Source organism: Rhinichthys klamathensis, unplaced genomic scaffold (genome assembly GCF_029890125.1).
Source record: "Rhinichthys klamathensis goyatoka isolate OS25496 unplaced genomic scaffold, OSU_Roscu_1.1 h1tg000412l_1, whole genome shotgun sequence".
Taxonomy (NCBI): Eukaryota; Metazoa; Chordata; class Actinopteri; order Cypriniformes; family Leuciscidae; genus Rhinichthys; species Rhinichthys klamathensis.
The window spans coordinates 113,362-134,448 of NW_026606912.1; the positions used below are offsets into that span (position 1 = coordinate 113,362).

Here is a 21,087-nt window from a genome sequence, read left to right on the forward strand (position 1 = left end):
ATTAGCGAATTCAGATGCGGAGGACTGGTCGGGCTCACTGGATGACCCCGTACCCCTGCCGTCTAAGGATTCAAGCGATGCTAGAGCTGGGATGGATGCTGAGTTAATCCGCGTCCTCTCAAAAGCAATCGAGGAGCTCGGATTAGAGTGGTCTACCCCAAAGGAGCCCACACGCAGCTGCCTGGACAAATGGTTCCTGCCGGGGCGCCAGCAGGACCCTCGTCAGAGAACAGCACCGTTCTTCCCGGAGGTCCATTACGAGCTCACCAAGTACGAAGGCGCGCCAAGTACTTTGTGCTTCTACCTACACCTCGGCTGGACAAGCCCTTCACACAACTCTTTCAGGAGAAGCTCCTCCATTCCATAGACGAGTCCGGGCCTGACCCTGTGGAGTTTAAGGAGCTTCACAGTGCGACTGACCTGGCCCAGCGTGCCATGAAAACAACAGCCCAGGCTATCAGCAGAGCAATGGCCAGTTTGGTGGTGTTGGAGCGCCACTTGTGGCTGAATCTGACAGAGATCAAGTACGCAGACAAGGCTGCTTTCCTTCTCTCCCCAATGTCTGCCACTGTCCTCTTCGGCCCCGTGGTGGACGGTTTCGCTGAGCACTTTACCGCTGCACAGAAGACACTTCCTTCCCAGTTGCCAGAAGAATGTGCCGACTCAGCAGACTGTGAAGCCTATGGCTAAGACCGCTCAGCCCAAACCAGAGCCTTGGCCTCGACAGCGTAGCCGCTCCGCCAAACGCTACCCCTTTCCGAAGCGTCAAGGTCCCCGGCCTAAGATAACACTGGAATGCTTCCGGGTGTTGGAAGCAATGTGTTTGCTGCAAGCTCTGGGTCCGTTCATGTTCACGCTCCCATGCAACCGATCGCTGTTAGCAAACAAAATAAAAAACAAACATTTTCAAAAAGAGAGCTATTTTCCTCTTACAGTTACCACGAATGCCAGGCCACGACACGGCGGGCTGCCACTTGAACGACATTACATTTTTATTCTCAAAAAAATTACAAATTTATTTCCATAATATTACAACTTTGTTCAGAAAACATTAAAAATTTGTTCTCAAATTATAACTTTATTCTGAAAACATTATGACTTGATACCAAAATCATTTAAAAAAATTCCAAATCATTGCAAATTTATTTAGATAATGTTATGACTTTATTCTGAGTTTTAAGTTTTTCTCAAAACATTACAAATTTACTCTCATAACAGCGGGCTGCCACTCGAACGACTTTAACCCCTGGCCACCCAAGCCGAGGTTTGAGAAGCCATCCCCGGAGTGTCAAGTTGGGTGTTGAAAACAGTAAAACAAGGTAATTCGCTCGCAGGCCTCCCTAATTCAAGGGTGTGGTCACCAGGGGACTCAGGATCAATACAGCTAAGAGCTCACTGTTTTCCAGCCAGGGAATCTTGTTTCTGGGAGCAGTTCTCGATTCAGCCCAAATGGGGGCCAACCCCTTAGGAAGTTTTAGAGGATGCAGGGCCTCATGGCCTCTGCGTCACCAGTACTTCAGCAGGTTCTGCTTCACATGCGGCCCCTACAGTACTGAATCCTTGAATTCTAGCCCAAGCTTGGCGTCTCAGACGCCTCCGCATCAGGGTTGATCACGGCTACATCATGGCCCTGACCCATAATTGGAAGGACCCTCGTTGGTTCCAATCGGGTGTGGATCTGGGAAGGGTCTCCAGAAGGAAGGTGGTCTCGACAAATGCTTTCAACACGGGTTGGGGAGCTCTATGAGAGGGCAGGCCGACTTCTGGCTCCTGGTCGAGTGCGGAAAAAAGGCTTCATATGAACTGCCTGGAAATGCTGGCAGTCTTTCTGGCCCTCAGAACCTTCCAGCCAGATCTGAAAGGGCACCATGTCTTAGACAACATGAGAGTGGTATCCTACATAATGTACATCCTACATAATGTTCGGGCCATAAGAATATATAGAGCGCTCTGCCTCGTTCAGGCAATCAGCTTAGCTCTTCGTGTGCTTCGGTGGCTGCACTAAAGGGCATCCCTGTCCCATTGGAAAGTGGACGCGATTGCGCCAACGGTGCCCCATCAGAGTTAAAGCACACTCCACCAGAGGCTTGGCCTCATCCTGGGCATGGTCCAGCGGAGTGTCCATTGGCCACATTTGTGAGGCGGCCGGCTGGTCCTCGCCGTCCACATGCGCCAGATTCTATAACCTGGATGTTCCTGCGCTACAAGCACAGGTCCTGTCTGTGTAAGCTGGGCATTGACCTCTATGTGAGCTCAATCCGCTAGAACCCTCCATGCGATTTCGACATGTAGTCCGAGTCCCTTGGTGTTGGGTTTTACATCGCCCTATCTTACCATGCTTTCACGCTGCACGACTCAACGTTTGTCACTTTATTTGGTTTGGATTAACCTGACTCCCTATGGCAGAATGCCTGCTTATATAGAGGGATAGCACTGTCCATTTTGGTGGGCTCTGGAGGGCTTTCTCCCCATAGGTTTGTGCAGCTCCGCTGCTCAGTCATTGGTTCCTTTGCAGTTTCATTGCGTTATTCTATAATCTAATCAAAATCAGTACTCGTTCCCGTTATCTCAGGGAACCGAGGTTACGTTAGTAACAGAGTACGTTCTCAAAGTGATTCCAACAATATCGTTTCTCTGTGCCGTTATCATTATAGCTGTGGTGTGGACTCTATATCTTTATAGTTATCGTCATTGGTGAGAATGGGCCAAGTAGATAAAAAGTACAAAAGGTAAATACAATAAAAACAATAAATGCAATTATAAAATTAAACAGTAAATATAAAATTGACAAAATGAAATCGAAAGGGCCCAAATGATGCTACTTCATGTGTGTTCCAAAGTAGTCACATGATCCTTCAGAAATAATTCTAATATGCTGATCTGGTGCTCAAGAAACATTTCATATTATTATCAACGTTGAACATAGTTGTGCTGCTTAGTATTTTTGCGGACATGGTGATACACTTTTTTCAGGATTCTCTGATGTATAGGAAGTTCAAAAGAACAGGATTTATTTGAAATAGAAATCTTTTGTAACATTATAAATGTCTTGTGGTAACTGGTATGAGTGCAGAATTTTTTTTTGCATTTAAAATGACGAAGGGAATTTCACTACAATACATTGAATATCAATTTAATACAATTATAGAATATACTCTGATTCTAACTGTTGGATAGTCAAGAAGGTCAAGACCTCCATATTCGTGGAAGTTGCGCATGCACTGTTTGCATACTTCAGATGTTTAATTAGTCCCATTGTCTAGTACATTTTTAAAAACTTCTACTCTTGTAAGCTGACAGTGATTTAAAAACTGATCATCACTCAGCCTCCATTATAACTAAGAGAAAGTGAGAAAATAAAAGTGAATTCTGCTTACACAAGCACAAACCACAATCTACAGAACCACATTAATTAGTATATCCAAGCAAAGTAAAACAGGTTGCATTTATTAAACTTGCACTTAAAAGCAGAGAGAGGGCAAAAATAAAACGTGCTATTGATCAGCCTGAACGAGCATCCAGGAACGTCCGATTCAGGCTTTATTATTGAAGTGTACACAAGTCTGTAGAAACCAAAAGCAATGTCAGAGGGTCACCAGAGGATTGTGGGAACTCAAGAGTGGGTATGGGAGCGTGTTACATTTTTCTTTTAAATAGTTTGCTTAAAGAATGACCAGTATATTCTCACGTACAAACTGTCCTTGCACTAACAGTCCAAAATAAAGAAAAAAAAAATTAACAAAACATTTGGTAAACATTCTCCACTAAAGGCAGTTCCCTTATATATACTGTGATTTCATCTTTCATTTTGTTTACATAAACAAGTTTAATAACATATCAATCAGTGGTTATTTAACAATTTGGGAAAATAAAGAAAAAAAAGCACAAAAAAATGTATACTCTTTTACAAGTAAATAAAAAGATCTTTTCTCATCTCTTTTGTTTTCTTCAGGGCGCAGCATAGATTTCAGCGGTTCGTCTTGTGTCGGTGGGTTTTAGCGGATTCATTTCCTTGTATTTTCTTGGTTTTGTCTGTCCTCTCTTTTTATGCTATAACATAATTAGATTTCTTACATACAAATATTGACAAAAAGATGGCTTAAATCACCAAAGCCATCCAGTCTTTTCTCAATATCAATGGATAGTCAAAGGCGGTGGGCGGGGCTTCAGGGGGAGAGGGGGATCATAGCTGGCCGTCGCTACAGTGGGCGTCTGGGCTGTCCGTCTGCTTCTCTGCGTCCTGAACGGGCAGCTCTTTCACCATGAGCGAGGCGCTTTTCTCGGAAAACTCCTCCCCATCCGGCTCCAGGCCGTCAGGACAGGGAAGTTTCAACAACTCCTCTCTGAGCTGAGCTGTGTGCCTCTGCAAAAAACACATGGAATCAGTTTCCAAAAGACAACAAATGACACAATTTACATTGGTATGACAGTGTTGTACCTTTAGCGCAGCTGCGTGATGAGACATGGTTCGGCCGACTCTCTTATCGCTGCTGTACTGCTGAATATCACAGATCCAGCCCTCGCACTGCGCCATGATCTCCGCTCGCTTCATATAGAAGTGCCGATGGATCACCTGCACGCATACACACACACGGTTAGTGTTAAAAATCACATTATCAGTGTTCTTGGAAAATGGAATTGTATATCAGTTCCCAGAGAGCCCATAAATCAAACGCAAACCTCATATTCAATTTTAGTAGCACTAGAAAACAATCTGCTGATCTTCAGATTGAGACTCCAGTGACCTATTAGATTCATAAAGACCAGATGACCGATCGCACCACACAGATAACCAGCAGTCACTGCCTGTCCGCGCATGTTAATACAAACAAACTAAGTGACCTTTTCGGTAACAAAGACCATAGGCAGGAAAGAGAAGAACTCCGCGCTCACGCGGACACACACTTCCTCGTAGTACTCCGAATCTGTCCGAAGGCGAGAGCTGACTCACTCGCTCATTCTGCGTCTCCTAGATATTCCTCCTCCCCATCTCACTTTGTTTTCTAAACATGTCATACAGAGTGACGGTGTATTAAACTGCAGACGTGCGAAGTTGTTAATATCAGTCACAACACACTGATTTAACAGAATCAGAATCGTTTCCCTAGACATCGGGAGTGGCTCTTAGGCCCCGTCCACACTACTGCGTTTTCGTTTAAAAACGGAGACCTTTTGCTACGTTTGCACCTCCCGTCCACACTAAAACGGCAAAAACGGAGACCCAAAACGGAGAAGTTTAGAAACGCTGCCGACCCGTTTTTCGTTTTGAATCTTCGGAGGGCGTTTTAGTGTAGACGGGTCAAAACGAGGGAAACGATGACGTAGTAGAGGCTCACGCTCGGCTCCCTATGCTCGGCTCTATGATTGTGTGTCTTCAGTCATGGCGTATATCTTTGCTAGCAGCTGTTGTACAAGTAAATTCTGCATTTTACAACGCTATAACTGCCAACATGCGCCGGAGTCAAGCTATTATTCGAGTGATCTGTGACAATTCCCGTGTGCAGCGGCGGCGTTGACCGTACATGGAGCGTCGGTTTGGGGTTAACCCAGAGCATGGTGGGATAATTTTATCAATGAAGTTGTGTTTACACCGGCACGCGCATGCCCAGTGTTGGTGAATGGTCACGTGATCCACGTTTTCAGTCGTTTTAATGTGGACGGAGATCAATTCTAATACGCAGCTAAAGCGCTGGTGTGGACGGAGATCGTATTCGTTTTAATCATCCATTTCTAAACAAAAACGCATTAGTGGGGATGGGGCCTTAGGTTGATTAAAACAGCAACAACAAACTTTGTACCACCTGAAAAGGATTTCCATTGTACCACCTGTTGGTGCGTTCAAGTCCTCCTGGGAAGTTCGTACTAATGAGGTGGGAAGTCGTGTTTACGACGGCAGGTGCGTTCAAGTCACTTTCGTCGGAGTAAGATGGTGGTGTAGTACTTTCTCTTAATTAATTACACAAAAATACAGCAAGGTTCTTAAACTCTAGTTCTAGAAAATGAAGAACAAATATATGTGCATCAGGTATGCTTTGCTTTTTTACGTTTTTAGTTAATTTATGAAGCCACTGCAAACTTTATCATTACATAGACTATTACATTGTTATATTATAATGCCATCCTATTCTGTGCAGGCAATCAGCTTACTTCGCTGTAAAGAGAAAAGCCTTACAATATCACAGCTAAATACGTTGAAGTAGCCATATTCCGCCATGTTTCTCACTGACACGCCCCCAACTCGTCAAGATCGGGGCTTAAAGAAAATCCCGAGCTCCCCACTCGTATTTACGACATTGTGGTGGCGTTCATGTGCGTTCAACTCGTAAATGTTATGATAGTGGTTATTAGTTCATTTTTATCATTCAAGTATTAAACAGAATTATGATCTATTCTAAACCATTCATGAACTTATCATTTTGTCTCATTTCAAGAACAAAAGTCATAACATTACAATACTAATGGAATTTTTTGAGAATAAAGTCAAAATTGCAGGAATATAGTTGTGGGGCTATGAGATTAAAATTGTAATGGTACAAGAAAAAAAAAAGTTATGTTATGAGAAAAAAAGATGTTTTGAGAAAGTCAATGTTATGAGAATACATTTGTAATGTTTTGAGAATAAATATATAAATGTTTCAAGAGTAGATTTGTTTGGCAAAAAAGTCAAATGTTTTGAGAAAGCCGGAATTCTACGAGAACACATTTGAACAAATTATGTTTTGAGAATAAATGTATAATGTTTAAAGAAAGTTGTAATGGTTATGGGAATAAAGTCATAATGCAGCGAGAACAACTTTATTCTCTTTTTTTTTTCTCAAAACAGTACAAAGTCATGGTTTGCAAAAAAAAGTCAATGTTTTGAGAAAAACATAAAACTCAGAATCAAGTCATAAGTTAACATTATCAAAATAAATTGAAATAAAATAAAATAAATCAAATCAATGTATTGAGAATAAAGTTATAATGTTACAAGTATAAAGTTAATGTTTTGATAATACATTTCTAATGTTCTTAGAATAAAATCTAAATGTTTTGAGAACAATTTTTTATGTTTTCTGAAAAGTTGTAATATTATGCAAATTAATTTTTAATTTTTTTGAGAACAAAGATGTAATGTTTTAACAAAAATGTATGTTTTGTGTGATTCTCAAAATGTAATATAAATCTTCATATTAGTAATCATTACTAACAACTATACAATAAGCAAAATACCATAAACCATGTCTGAAAAACATAAAATTCTGGAAACCTTAGATGCCAAAAAACACCAAATTGAACAAATGCAGAATACTCTTGAATCCACACCAAAAGCTCTAATGGGAAAACAGCCTTATAAACAGCTTCTGCAAAATCCACCTGTTGGGTCTTCACTAACACACACACAGTCTCTCCCAGGATTAAGACGTGCACTTTAACCTGCTTGTAAAAGCGAGACGCTGTTCGGATCAAACTTCTGGGGGGAAAAAGACAGAGCGCAGGCGAGAGGGATTCAGGAATGAGTGCATGTGATCGATGGTCTTGCCAGTGTTGCCATGGAAACCCCGGCTGCCACTGCACATTACACGCTGGCTCTGAGCTCAACCTCACCGGCCTTATATCCCTCTCTTTTGCTGTCTCGCTTCATCCATCCATCCTTCATAAATCTATCTTTCTCTCAAACACACAAAGGTCAACCACCCAGACATGTGACTGTTACAGTCTCTCACATAATGCTGCGTTTGTTTCATATTCATTCAGTTCCTAGAACATGTGTAATGATATTGGAACGCGCGCGCGAGAGAGAGAGAGAAATGGAAAAGGGTTAAAAACAGAAATGCCATTTAAAATAAAATGAACATGAGCGTAGTTACGGTATAAAGGTTGTTGTGCAGGAGCGAGTGTGTTTCCTCTCCCTCTTCTGACGTCAGCAGCCCACTATTTATTACCATGCGTGACTGGCTATTTGTGTGTGAGAGATATAGCTACGTGTCCTGCTTTTTTTAAAAATTGCATGTGTGTGAATCTGTGTGGATGTACCACACTCCAAAACACTGCTTCATATAGTCCAATGGCAGAAGCAGTAATAGAAATGTTAATTTTAAATACTTCAAATTCATTCAACAAGAAATTGGTAATAGTATAATTGGTATTTGTAAAATATATATATATTTTACCTAACAATTGCTTGCGCTGCATTGTGCCTGCAACAGGCTAATGGAAAACTCTAAACTATCATTGGAGTTTCTCTGTTTTCCACCTCGCTTTTAAATCGCTCATGAACGCCCGAGCGACTGTGCACATTTGACGAATTAGCAGCAATTTGGGGGCGGCAATTACTTGAATGGTGGGTTCTTCTTATTCTTAATGAAAAACACAACAACAAAACAGTACAATGACTAACTGCCTTATATTAAACAGAATCTGTTACCTCTGGATGCTGCCACCTTCGTCAGGCAAAGTTTAGAGATTGCCTCAATGTTTGCAGGTTCCCTATTAGCACTGGGTTTAATATTGCTTAATGGGCGCTTTTACATTTAAAAACGATTATAGGGGGCGTTGCCACGGTGGGCAAGTGATGTAATCAGTGTGCGGCTGAACACTGTGCAACACCAGTAACGCTGAAAATTGCAGCAAGCCTAGTAGTAGGCAATTAACTAGGTTTTGGAAATTACCCTATAAGCCCCGATATACTTCAAGCAAAATCGAAGGACTAACTATGTTCAATAACAGTATATCGCTGGTCACGTATTTCGAACTTCGTTTTACCCCTAAACGAAGAACGAAAAAGAACTTTGTATATCGAGTATATCGGGGCCTTAAATGTCCATGTGCTTAGGCTATTTAAGATTCTGCTGAACTTATGTCTGATAAAACCAACTTCAATCTCCATGTAGATGACATCACTGGTCTCTCTTAAAGGTCTCTCTATTCCATTGCTTCCTTGTGGGCCTGAGACGAGACTTCAAGAGATTTCCAGGACGCATGCGCGAGAACTGACGTTCTTCTTCTACTACTATGTACAGCGCGCGTCTTCCTCTGCTTGTAAGACGCGTGCGATGAGAGAGATCCTTTCTCAACACAAAAAGCTCTACACTAAAGCTCCCATGATTCAAACTGCCCTCAATACCTTACATTCAGGCCTACATGGAGTCTACAAACAGTCTTTTTATACATCCTCACCTCCATGCATGTTTGTTTATTAAACATTTTGCCTAGTTTCATTATACACTCACCGGCCACTTTATTAGGTACACCTGTCCAACTGCTCGTTAACACTTAATTTCTAAGCAGCCAATCACATGTCGGCAACTCAGTGCATTTAGGCATGTAGACATGGTCAAGACAATCTCCTGCAGTTCAAACCGAGCATCAGTATGGGGAAGAAAGGTGATTTGAGTGACTTTGAACGTGGCATGATTGTTGGTGCCAGAAGGGCTGGTCTGAGTATTTCAGAAACTGCTAATCTACTGGGATTTTCACGCACAACCATCTCTAGGGTTTACAGAGAATGGTCCGAAAAAGAAAAAACATCCAGTGAGCGGCAGTTCTGTGGGCGGAAATGCCTTGTTGATGCCAGAGGTCAGAGGAGAATGGCCAGACTGGTTCGAGCTGATAGAAGGGCAACAGTGACTGAAATAACCACTCGTTACAACCGAGGTATGCAGCAAAGCATTTGTGAAGCCACAACACGCACAACCTTGAGCCGGATGGGCTACAACAGCAGAAGACTCCACCGGGTACCACTCATCTCCACTACAAATAGGAAAAAGAGGCTACAATTTGCAAGAGCTCACCAAAATTGAACAGTTGAAGACTGGAAAAATGTTGCCTGGTCTGATGAGTCTCGATTTCTGTTGAGACATTCAGATGTTAGAGTCAGAATTTGGCGTAAACAGAATGAGAACATGGAACCATCATGCCTTGTTACCACTGTGCAGGCTGGTGGTGGTGGTGTAATGGTGTGGGGGATGTTTTCCTGGCACACTTTAGGCCCCTGAGTGCCAATTGGGCATCGTTTAAATGCCACGGCCTACCTGAGCATTGTTTCTGACCATGTCCATCCCTTTATGGCCACCATGTACCCATCCTCTGATGGCTACTTCCACCATGTCACAAAGCTCTAATCATTTCAAATTGGTTTCTTGAACATGACAATGAGTTCACTGTACTAAAATGGCCTCCACAGTCACCAGATCTCAACCCAATAGAGCATCTTTGGGATGTGGTGGAACGGGAGATTCGCATCATGGATGTGCAGCCGACAAATCTGCGGCAACTGTGTGATGCCATCATGTCAATATGGACCAAACTCCCTGAGGAATGCTTCCAGCACCTTGTTGAATCTATGCCACGAAGAATTGAGGCAGTTCTGAAGGCAAAAGGGGGCCCAACCCGTTACTAGCATGGGGTACCTAATAAAGTGGCCGGTGAGTGTATATTCAGTAACTAATATGAGATTTAAATCCATTCCACATAATTATGCACATTCTGTCTGGGCCAAAACATAATTCACCAGTAAGTCCTATACGAGCTTCTGTGTTATAGCAGTCGATTGTCCAGCCTGGCTCGGTTCTGCCCAAACGACAGCCCCACGGCCCTTTATCCCTCCGAACAATGCTCTGGTTGCCATGGCAACAGCCTGTTTAGTGTCCACTGTGGGATACAGAGGTAATGTACCAGCCACATAACTGCCTGAGGTGGCGAAGCAGCCGTTAGGCATGACATCAAACTCACAAATACCAGCTGAAATACCCATACTAGACCTAAGATGACATGGACGGATAATGCCAGTGTGACGTGTGATGCCACATAGCCTGATCTGGCTACTGATTTTTCAACTATATGACAGTCTGAGAGAGTAAACACTCACAAAATATACACTCATGGCCCATATTTCTAGAGTTCAATGCATGCTTTTGGTCTGATCATGGAGTTTATGTTTGGTAATTAGATGAGTGCACACTTTTGGGTTAGCGGATTCATGATTCATATCCCTCCAAAAACTCAGTATTTTCACTCATTTATATTCTGATTCAGGCAGCTCCTTCTCCTCTCTCTCTTTTCACTGAGCATATGGATGATTGCTATCTGGTGGTGGGGGCCATTTCAAGGACAAAAGGAAATCAAAAACAAAGAGGGGAGAAGATGAGAGGGCATCATCTATCTAAAAGTGATAAACAAAAAGATAGGACAACATAAAATGTGCTGCTGACACAGTGGACAAAAATCACCTCAGGCATATATATATATATATATATATATATATATATATATACACACACACACACATATACACAAACATATATATACAGTGCATTCAGAAAGTATTCACAGGACTGTCATGTGGCTTTTACTGAGGAGTGGCTTCTGTCTGGCCACTCTACCATACAGGCCTGATTGGTGGAGAGCTGCAGAGATGGTTGTTCTTCTGGAAGGTTCTCCTCTATCCAAATAGAAACGCTGGAGCTCTGTCAGAATGACCATCGGGTTCTTGCTCTCTCCCTGACTAAGGCCCTTCTCCCTCGGGCGGCCAGCTCTAGGAAAAGTCCTGGTGGTTCCAAACTTCTTCCATTTATGGATGATGGAGGCCACTGTGTTCAGTGGGACCTTCAATGCTGCAGAAATTTGTCTGTCCCCTTCCCCAGATCTGTGCCTCGATACAATCCTGTCTCGAAAGGGTCTACAGACAATTCCTTGAACTTCATGGCTTGGTTTGTGCTCTGACATGCACTGTTAACTGTGGGATCTTATATAGACAGGTGTGTGCCTTTCCAAATCATGTCCAATCAACTGAATTTACCACAGATGGACTGCAATCAAGTTGTAGAAACATCTCAAGGATGATCAGTGGAAACAGGATGCACCTGAACTCAATTTTGAGTGTAATGGCAAAGGCTGTGAATATTTATGTACATGTGATTCTTTTTGTTTTTTATTTTTAAAAGATTTGCAAAGATTTCAAACAAACTTCTTTCATGTTGTCATTATGTGGTATTGTTTGTAGAATTTTGAGGAAAATAATGAATTTAATCCATTTTGGAATAAGGCTGTAACATAAAATGTGGAAAAAGTGAAGCGCTGTGAATATTTTCCAGATGCACTGTTTATATAAATATATGTAAGCCTCCGCTTCGCGTCGGGTGGTTCTTCGCCTCTACGTCGTGCATTAAAATCCTTTAATGCATGGCTAGCCGTGGATTATCCCGCTTATACCTCGGTTATTTGCCAAGTTAATAAGAAGTTAAAGCTGTAACTGATGTTTACAATGTAATTTTTTAACAGACGTGTAAAAATGACGGTTATTTTCTTAAGTTACGGCTCGTTAGTTCTAGCACTCCGTCCGCTTTAAATAAAGTAGAGCCATCGGATTGCTTTTATTTGAATGAATTATCACATTTATTTAAATTCATTATTAAAAGAGAGAGACAGAGAACTGAAAGAGAAGAAAGAGAGAGAGAGAGAGAGAGATGCGTGCGCAAGTTACCTATGAGCGTCTCTTCTTTAAAGTCTACAGTCCCCTCGTTGCTTAAGCATAGGCCTATAGCTAACTTAATGATTCATGGATTTATTAAAATTATTTATGAATGATAGGCAACACTGACAGTGACAAGGCAAGCTTTATTTGAACTAATCATGTCATTTATTTAAATGAATTAGCTGTATGTCAAACCAAACTTTTCTTACGCGGATGATGAACGCTGGTGTCTTTTTTCATTTTTCCTGTAGCGCTTTAAAACTGATTTAAAGACGGCATTGCTTGACTTGAAGTCTTTATCCCTTATGATGTTGTATATTGTAATGTGACGGTTTATACCTGCTCTGAGACGCATCAAACTTGCAACAGTGTATTCGCGTCCAGCGGTAGACTGAACAGAGGCATAAAACTCCCGAAATGTCTCATTTAATAGAGAAGCAGAGTAACGTTAGGTCTCGAAATCACAACTGTTCTGTCTTTGGCGCAACAAGTCACTGAAAGTGTTAACTGCCCATTTAGTTGTCTTTTTCGTATTGACCTCATCTTTTTCGTCTTCGATCTTATCTAGCTCTGTCTTTTCCCTCAAAAAAAAAAAAAAAGCCTAAAACGTATCTAAGTAATATACAGTAGTAGGCTATTTCGTTGTCACCCTGCCTCTCCAAATGCATAACTGACATTAACAAAATGCAATAATGCAGTATTAGCTGAAAAAGTACTTGGGTGTGATGTTTTATTTTATATTTACCGGTCAATAATGCAATCGCTGCTGTCTGTCCCATAGAAGAACATGACAGCCCGCGTATGTTTGGGAACTATTGGGGCTTACATGAACCACGTGACAGCCATCGCGAGCGATCAAAGAGCGTCGCAACTCTTTCTCTCTATGGCTCTGAGCCTACCTAACGTTTTCATATGTGTCTCTCTCTCTCTCTCACTCTTTTGCAAGTGTAACTCTGTTACTATGGTTACCAATGTTTATAGTAGCGGATTAATTTCGAACTGTAATCAAACTGACTGGAACTACCTGTGCATTAAACGGTTTCACTGCACACCTTCCAGCCAATCAGAATCGAGTATTTAAACAGGCCGTGGTATAAATATATATAAATTAGGCCCGGGACTTTAACGTGTTAATTAAGATGAATTAATTACAGACTTTAACGCGGTAATTAATTACACAAAAAATAACACGTTAAACACTTATTTTTGCACCGCGGAACGTTTCTCACTGGATGAGTTTCGGCGGACCGATTACACTGGAGCACCAACTAGCGTTCATGATGACTTCAGACAACAACAAACCACAGTGAACATGAACGAAGATTTCGGATCTGAGGAGAGGTGGTAACTGTATGGCCATCAACGGAGAGAGTGAAGTCTTGGGAGGAGGGGAGGAGTGATTTGGGACCAATGGCGATGATTTCCGATTTATTGCAATTGAGTTTAAGGAAGTTGGCGTTCATCCTGGATTTTATTGCAGAGAGGCAGGTTGTGATGGTTAATACTGTGGCAGGAGTGATGGATCTGGTGCTGAGGTATAGTTGTGTGTCGTCTGCGTAACTATGGAATTTTAATCCATGATTATGAATGATAAGTCCAAGGGGAAGCATGTACAGGATAAACAGAAGGGGACCTAGCACCGAGCCTTGAGGGACTCCGTGATTGACAGGTATGGTGTGAGACGTACAGTTGTTGATATGAATTGAGATCTGTTGGTAAGGTAGGAGGTGAACCAGGAGAGAGCTGAGCCAGAGATGCCAAGATGTTGTAGGCGTTGTAAAAGGATGGAGTGGTCAATGGTGTCGAAGGCAGCAAAGAGGTCAAGTAGGAGGAGAATGGAGAGGGAACCAAAGTCAGAGGCGAGCAGGAGGTCATTTGTTACTTTGAGTAGTGTAGTTTCAGTAGAGTGATGAGTGCAGAATCCAGACTGAAAGGTTTCGTAGAGCTGATTGGAGAGGAGGTGATGCTTTAGTTGAGAGGCGACCAAGCGTTCCAGGATTTTAGACAGGAAAAGTAGGTTAGAGATGGGGTGGAAGTTGTTGGGGTTGTCAGGATCCAGGCCAGGTTTTTTAAGTATTGGTGTGATGGCTGCAACTTTGAGGGAAGAAGGAACTGTTCCAGAGGTGAGAGAGGAGTTGATGATATCCATGATGAGTGGGCTGAGGCGGGGGAGGCAGTGCTTGACCAGTGCAGATGGAATGGGGTCCAGTGGGCAGGTTGTGAGGTGGATTTTGTTGAAGTGGTCAGTGAGATCGGTTTCTGTAATGACTGATAGGGAGGGGAGAATGATGTGAAATGGAGTGGATGAGTCAGATTGAGGGTCTGTGCTGAGAGAAATGTTCACAGAGAGTTCTTGGTGAATGCTGTCAATTTTGTATTTAAAGAAGTCGATGAAATTATTGCATTTGTCCATGGTGAACAAATGAGTGATATTGTCAATGGGTTTGAGTAATTTATTAACTGTGGTAAACAGAGTCCAGGGGTTGGAGGATCCAGAGTGAATGATCCCAGAATAAAAAGCTGTGCGTGCTGATGTGAGCGCTGATCTGTAATGATGGCTGTGATCCTTGTGAGCTTGTAGGTGTACAGTGAGTCCAGTTTTCTTATGTAGGCGTTCCAGTTGTCTGCACCCAAGACAACATATACATGTAACGTATGTGTGTGTGTGCGCGCGCAAACTTCTTCCATTAAGGATTATGGAGGCTACATGCTTCTGTGAACCTTCAATAAAGGTGTATCCTGACACAATCCTGTCTCTGAGCTCTACATGCAGTTCTTTTGACATCATGGCTTGGTTTTTGCTCTGATATCCATTTTCAGATGTTGGACCTTTTGTTGAGAGGTGTGTGCCTTTCCAAATCATGTCCATTCAATTGAATTTGCCACAGGTTAACTCCACTCAAAGTGTAGTAACATCTACAAGCGAAATTGGAATGCTCCTGAGCTAAATTCCAAGTGTACCCGAAAAGGGTACGACTACTTATGCAATGTAATTATTTCAGTTTTTTTATTTTTAATAAATTTGCAAAGTTGTCCCAAGTCAGTTTTTTGCTTTGTCATTATAGACTATGGAGGGTAGATTGATATGGGAAAAAAATAATTTAAAGTATTTTAACATAAGGCAGCAACATAACAAAATGTGAAGAAAAAAAAAAATAGGGTTCGCAAGCCACTGTATGTACAGTTAGGTCCATATATATTTGGACACAGGCACAATTTTCACACTTTTGGCTCTGTATGCCACCAGAATAAAATTAAAATGAAACAATCAGGATGAATTTGAAGTGCAGACTTTCAGCTTTAATTCAAGAGGTTGAACAAAAATATCAAGTAAACATTTTAGAAACTGCAACCATTTTTATACACAGTCCCCCCATTTTCAGGGGCTCAAATGTAATTGGACAAATTAATATAATCATTACTAAAATGTTTATTTTTAATATTTTGTTGAGAATCCTTTGCAGGCAATGACTGCCTTAAGTCTGGAACTCATGGACATCACCAAAGACTGGGTTTCCTGCTTTGTGATGCTTTGCCAGGCCTTAACTGCAGCTGTCTTCAGTTGTTGTTTGTTCGTGGGTCTTTCTGCCTTTAGTTTTGCCTTCAGCAAGTGAAAAGCATGTTCGATCGGGTTGAGATCAGGTGATTGACTCGGCCATTGCAAAATTTTCCACTTCTTTTCCTTAAAAAACTCCTGGGTTGCTTTTGCGGTGTGTTTTGGATCATTGTCCATCTGTACCGTGAAGCGCCTTCCAATCAACTTTGCTGCATTTGGCTGAATCTGGGCAGACAGTATATTCCTATACACTTCAGAATTCATCCGGCCGCTTCTGTCTTCTGTCACATCATCAATAAACACCAGTGATCCAGTTCCACTGGAAGCCATGCATGCCCATGCCATCACACTGCCTCCACCATGTTTTACAGATGACGTTGTATGCTTTGGATCATGAGGTGTTCCAAGCCTTCTCCATACTTTTTTCTTACTGTCATTTTGGTACAGGTTGATCTTAGTTTCATCCGTCCAAAGAATGCTTTTCCAGAACTGGTCAGGCTTTTTTAGATGTTTTTTGGCATAGTCTAATCTGACCTTTCTATTCTTGATGCTTATTAATGGTTTGCACCTTGTGGTGAACCCTCTGTATTTGCTCTCGTGAAGTCTTCGCTTGATTGTAGACTTTGACAATGACACGCCTATCTCCTGGAGAGTGTCCTTCACTTGGCTGGATGCTGTGAATGGGTTTTTCTTTATCATGGAGAGGATCCTGCGATCATCTACCACTGTTGTCTTCCGTGGACGTCCAGGCCTTTTTATGTTGCTGAGCTCACCAGTGCATTCTTTTTTTCTCAGAATGTACCAAACTGTTGATTTGGCCACTCCTTATATTCCAGCTATCTCTCAGATGGATTTATTTTGTTTTTGAAGCCTAATGATGGCCTGTTTGACTTGCATGGAGAGCTCCTTTGAACGCATGATGTAGGTTCACAGCAATAGATTCCAAATGCAAATACCACTCTTAGAATCAACTTCAGACCTGTTACCTGCTTAATTGATAAAGAAATAACGAAGGAATAGCCCACACCTGTCCAAGAAACCACTTTTGATTCAATTGTCCAATTACTTTTGGTCCCTTGAAAAAGGGGGGTGGCTACTCTCAAGAGCTGTAATTCCTAAACCCTTCCTCCAATTTGGATTTAAATACTCTCAAATTAAACCTGAGAGTGTGCACTTTCAGCCCATATCCATTATATAACTATAGCTTGAATATGTTTTGGTAAATATCTGAAAAAAAAAAAATTTGTGCCTGTGTCCAAATATATATGGACCTAACTGTATGCATGTATGCAAGTATGTACTGTACTATATACACACACACACACCAAAAGGTTGGGGTCGGTGAGATGGTTTTTGAAAGTCTTCACAAAAGTAGGTATGAAGTAAAACAGTCATTGTAAAATATTATTACAATTTAAAAATAACTGTTTTCTATTTAAATATATTTAAAAATGTTTTTTATTCCTGTAGCAAAGAACAGCATTTATTTGAAAAAGATTTTTTTTTTTTACTAACAGACCCTAAACTTTTGAACAGTACTGTATACAACATATACATGTAACGTATGTATGTGTGTGCGCGTGTATACACTCACCGGCCACTTTATTAGGTACCCCATGCTAGTAACGGGTTGGACCCCCTTTTGCCTTCAGAACTGCCTCAATTCTTCGTGGCATAGATTCAACAAGGTGCTGGAAGCATTCCTCAGGGAGTTTGGTCCATATTGACATGATGGCATCACACAGTTGCCGCAGATTTGTCGGCTGCACATCCATGATGCGAATCTCCCGTTCCACCACATCCCAAAGATGCTCTATTGGGTTGAGATCTGGTGACTGTGGAGGCCATTTTAGTACAGTGAACTCATTGTCATGTTCAAGAAACCAATTTGAAATGATTAGAGCTTTGTGACATGGTGGAAGTAGCCATCAGAGGATGGGTACATGGTGGCCATAAAGGGATGGACATGGTCAGAAACAATGCTCAGGTAGGCCGTGGCATTTAAACGATGCCAAATTGGCACTAAGGGGCCTAAAGTGTGCCAGTAAAACATCCCCCACACCATTACACCACCACCACCAGCCTGCACAGTGGTAACAAGGCATGATGGTTCCATGTTCTCATTCTGTTTACACCAAATTCTGACTCTAACATCTGAATGTCTCAACAGAAATCGAGACTCATCAGACCAGGCAACATTTTTCCAGTCTTCAACTGTTCAATTTTGGTGAGCTCTTGCAAATTGTAGCCTCTTTTTCCTATTTGTAGTGGAGATGAGTGGTACCCGGTGGAGTCTTCTGCTGTTGTAGCCCATCCGCCTCAAGGTTGTGCGTGTTGTGGCTTCACAAATGCTTTGCTGCATACCTCGGTTGTAACGAGTGGTTATTTCAGTCACTGTTGCCCTTCTATCAGCTCGAACCAGTCTGGCCATTCTCCTCTGACCTCTGGCATCAACAAGGCATTTCCGCCCACAGAACTGCCGCTCACTGGATGTTTTTTCTTTTTCGGACCATTCTCTGTAAACCCTAGAGATGGTTGTGCGTGAAAATCCCAGTAGATTAGCAGTTTCTGAAATACTCAGACCAGCCCTTCTGGCACCAACAATCATGCCACGTTCAAAGTCACTCAAATCACCTTTCTTCCCCATACTGATGCTCGGTTTGAACTGCAGGAGATTGTCTTGACCATGTCTACATGCCTAAATGCACTGAGTTGCCGCCATGTGATTGGCTGCTTAGAAATTAAGTGTTAACGAGCAGTTGGACAGGTGTACCTAATAAAGTGGCCGGTGAGTGTATATACACACACACATACACAAATTATTCATATGTATATAATACATATTGTTTTATATAGAATAGCCCCCCCCCCCAAATATTTTCTCCAAATATCACATTTATATGTGGATGCATGAACCTCGGCACCCTTTCATGAGCCGATAAGTGTTTGTGATGAATGATATCTAACCTCTTTAAAGCAGGGTGAAGGGTTGCGGATCTGTTCTAGCATGGCCCACTTGACGGTGGCCTGCCGGATGTTTCCGTCGTACTCTCTGGAGCTCTGTGTTCCACTCGGCGTGCCCCGGGAACGCTCGTAACCAGGTTCGTTGAAGTATGGCTCAGCCACCAGGATCAGAGACTGGATTGATACCAGCACCTAAAATAGACGGACACACACATGTGTTATAAATCCAAGGTGGAAAGAGACACAGATCAGGTGAAAAGGTGAAGAACACACAGCTCTCTGTGTCCAAAGCACTACTGTCCCAGTGCCCGATTTCCATTTATTGATCGGCTGGACACTAACTGTAGCACTAATCAATGGAGACATTTCTATGAACTGCTGGCAGCAGTACATGAGCACAAGCGAGAGGAGAGAGAGGAGCAGAGCCTGATCAGATCAATATTACAGGGCGAAACAGCTCCCCTGCCGATTATTTAGAGAGGTATGATGAAGGGAGGAAGGGAGGGAGGAGGGGTTGAGATGAGGGCAGATAATTACTGTAGGGAAGCCAAGATGGGAATGTTGTAAATGCTTAATGGTCGATGTGTAGGTGATATGACTAAATGGTCTCAGAAAGTGATGAAATAAGGGGTGTTCTCTCCAGCATTCCACTGCTTCAGAACCAAAATAATCATCCTCACTTATGCAGTATCAGTATTGGAAGTGAAATGCTTCCTTACTAATGAGCATGAACAGGAGAGACAAGGACAGCTTAAAAAACCCCTGATTATTTAAGAAAGAGAAACTACAAACGAACGGGATTTGGCTCACCTGTAGAAAGCTAGAGGTCTGAGGGTTCCATTTCTCCTCTGGACGCCCGTGCCAGGTGTTCAGGATACTTAAACACACCTGGTTGTTACCGAAGGGATGACAGCAGGTGGAGATGAAGAGAAGAAAAAAATTTAATGGTTAAACTAAACAATGATTACAAGTCAGAGGAGGAAGCTTATTAGTGATTGACCGTTATAAATCAAACAGGCAAATAAATCGGTCTATATTTTTTAGATTATTGCCATCGGCAGTAAAATAATTTTTTTGTAAAAATATAATAATAAAAATGAATAAAAAATAAAATATTATAAATAAATAAAATACAAATAACATTATTTTTGTATTTCCATTCAGTCAATATTCAGACATTTTTGACATGAGCTGTAAAACAAAATAAAAAAAAACACGTAAAAATAACTATATAATAACATTATTTTTATATTTACAACCTAGTCTATTTATCGGTATCAGTATCGGCCACTGAAAAATCTGAGAAAACAGGAAGAAAACACTAACCTTTCCATCGTTGTAGAGGTTTGGATTGAAGCGGACGCTGTGGCCACCAGTGGTCTCCAGATTAACAAGAGGAGGGGAGTTTGGGTAATCTTGAGGAAAGTAGACATCAAATTCAAAACAGCCGTTGGCATATGGTGTGTCTGCGGGCCCTGTTATCAACACCTGAAAGAAAAAGCAGGAAAACAGCCATTAAAACGGCAAGCCTCCAATCATTCAAAGGTGACAAACATTAACATGAAAGCATTGTGTTGAACAGCACAGGAATGATTGTGCATGTCTAAACCATGTTTATAGAGAGAGAGCTAGGGAGTATGAACAGATACAGGCAGACATATGAGTGAGAGAGAGGCAGATCGGAGGACTGTAATGCCATCCAGTAAATCTCTCTCCACTGCAGGCGGTGGAGCTGCACTCAGGCGTAAAGACTGTTTTGACATGACCATTCAAACGCAACACTAAACACACACACACAAAACTGTGCTCACACAGCTCACAAAGCTCAGTTTACTATTAATGTCCATTAAGATTGTATGAAGTGTGGAGGAGACCTGGCCCGCTGTTAGGGGTCAGTGTAAACAGACGGAGCAGTGAGTGACCAGTCTGACTGGGGCTCCGCTTGTGGTCTGGCCTGCCCGAGCTCAAGCCAGACACATTGACATTTACACACTTAGAGAGCAGCCAGGGTCAAAAACACATCTCAAATGTCATTAGGAAGAGTATGTGCACTCATAAGTGTGTGTGTTAGAGACCAGAGGACAGCGAGACAAGCAAGCGACTGCTGGGATTC

At 42.0% G+C, this 21,087-nt stretch overlaps 1 protein-coding gene across 7 annotated transcripts in view; it reads right to left on the reverse strand.

Annotated features, from left to right (window-relative positions):
- Positions 1-3,426: 3,426 nt before the first annotated feature.
- birc6 (baculoviral IAP repeat containing 6) overlaps positions 3,427-21,087 on the reverse strand; it is a 137,690-nt gene continuing 120,029 nt past the window's right edge. For all 7 annotated transcript variants that reach the window (XM_056235020.1, XM_056235018.1, XM_056235017.1 and 4 more), the window contains exons 70-74: positions 20,301-20,462; positions 19,785-19,862; positions 18,978-19,166; positions 4,439-4,573; positions 3,427-4,363 (exon numbers count right to left, since the gene is read on the reverse strand). In XM_056235020.1, coding sequence (XP_056090995.1) covers positions 4,184-4,363; positions 4,439-4,573; positions 18,978-19,166; positions 19,785-19,862; positions 20,301-20,462 — 744 coding nt within the window. In that variant the 3' untranslated portion in view covers positions 3,427-4,183. The remainder of the gene's footprint in view (positions 4,364-4,438; positions 4,574-18,977; positions 19,167-19,784; positions 19,863-20,300; positions 20,463-21,087) is intronic.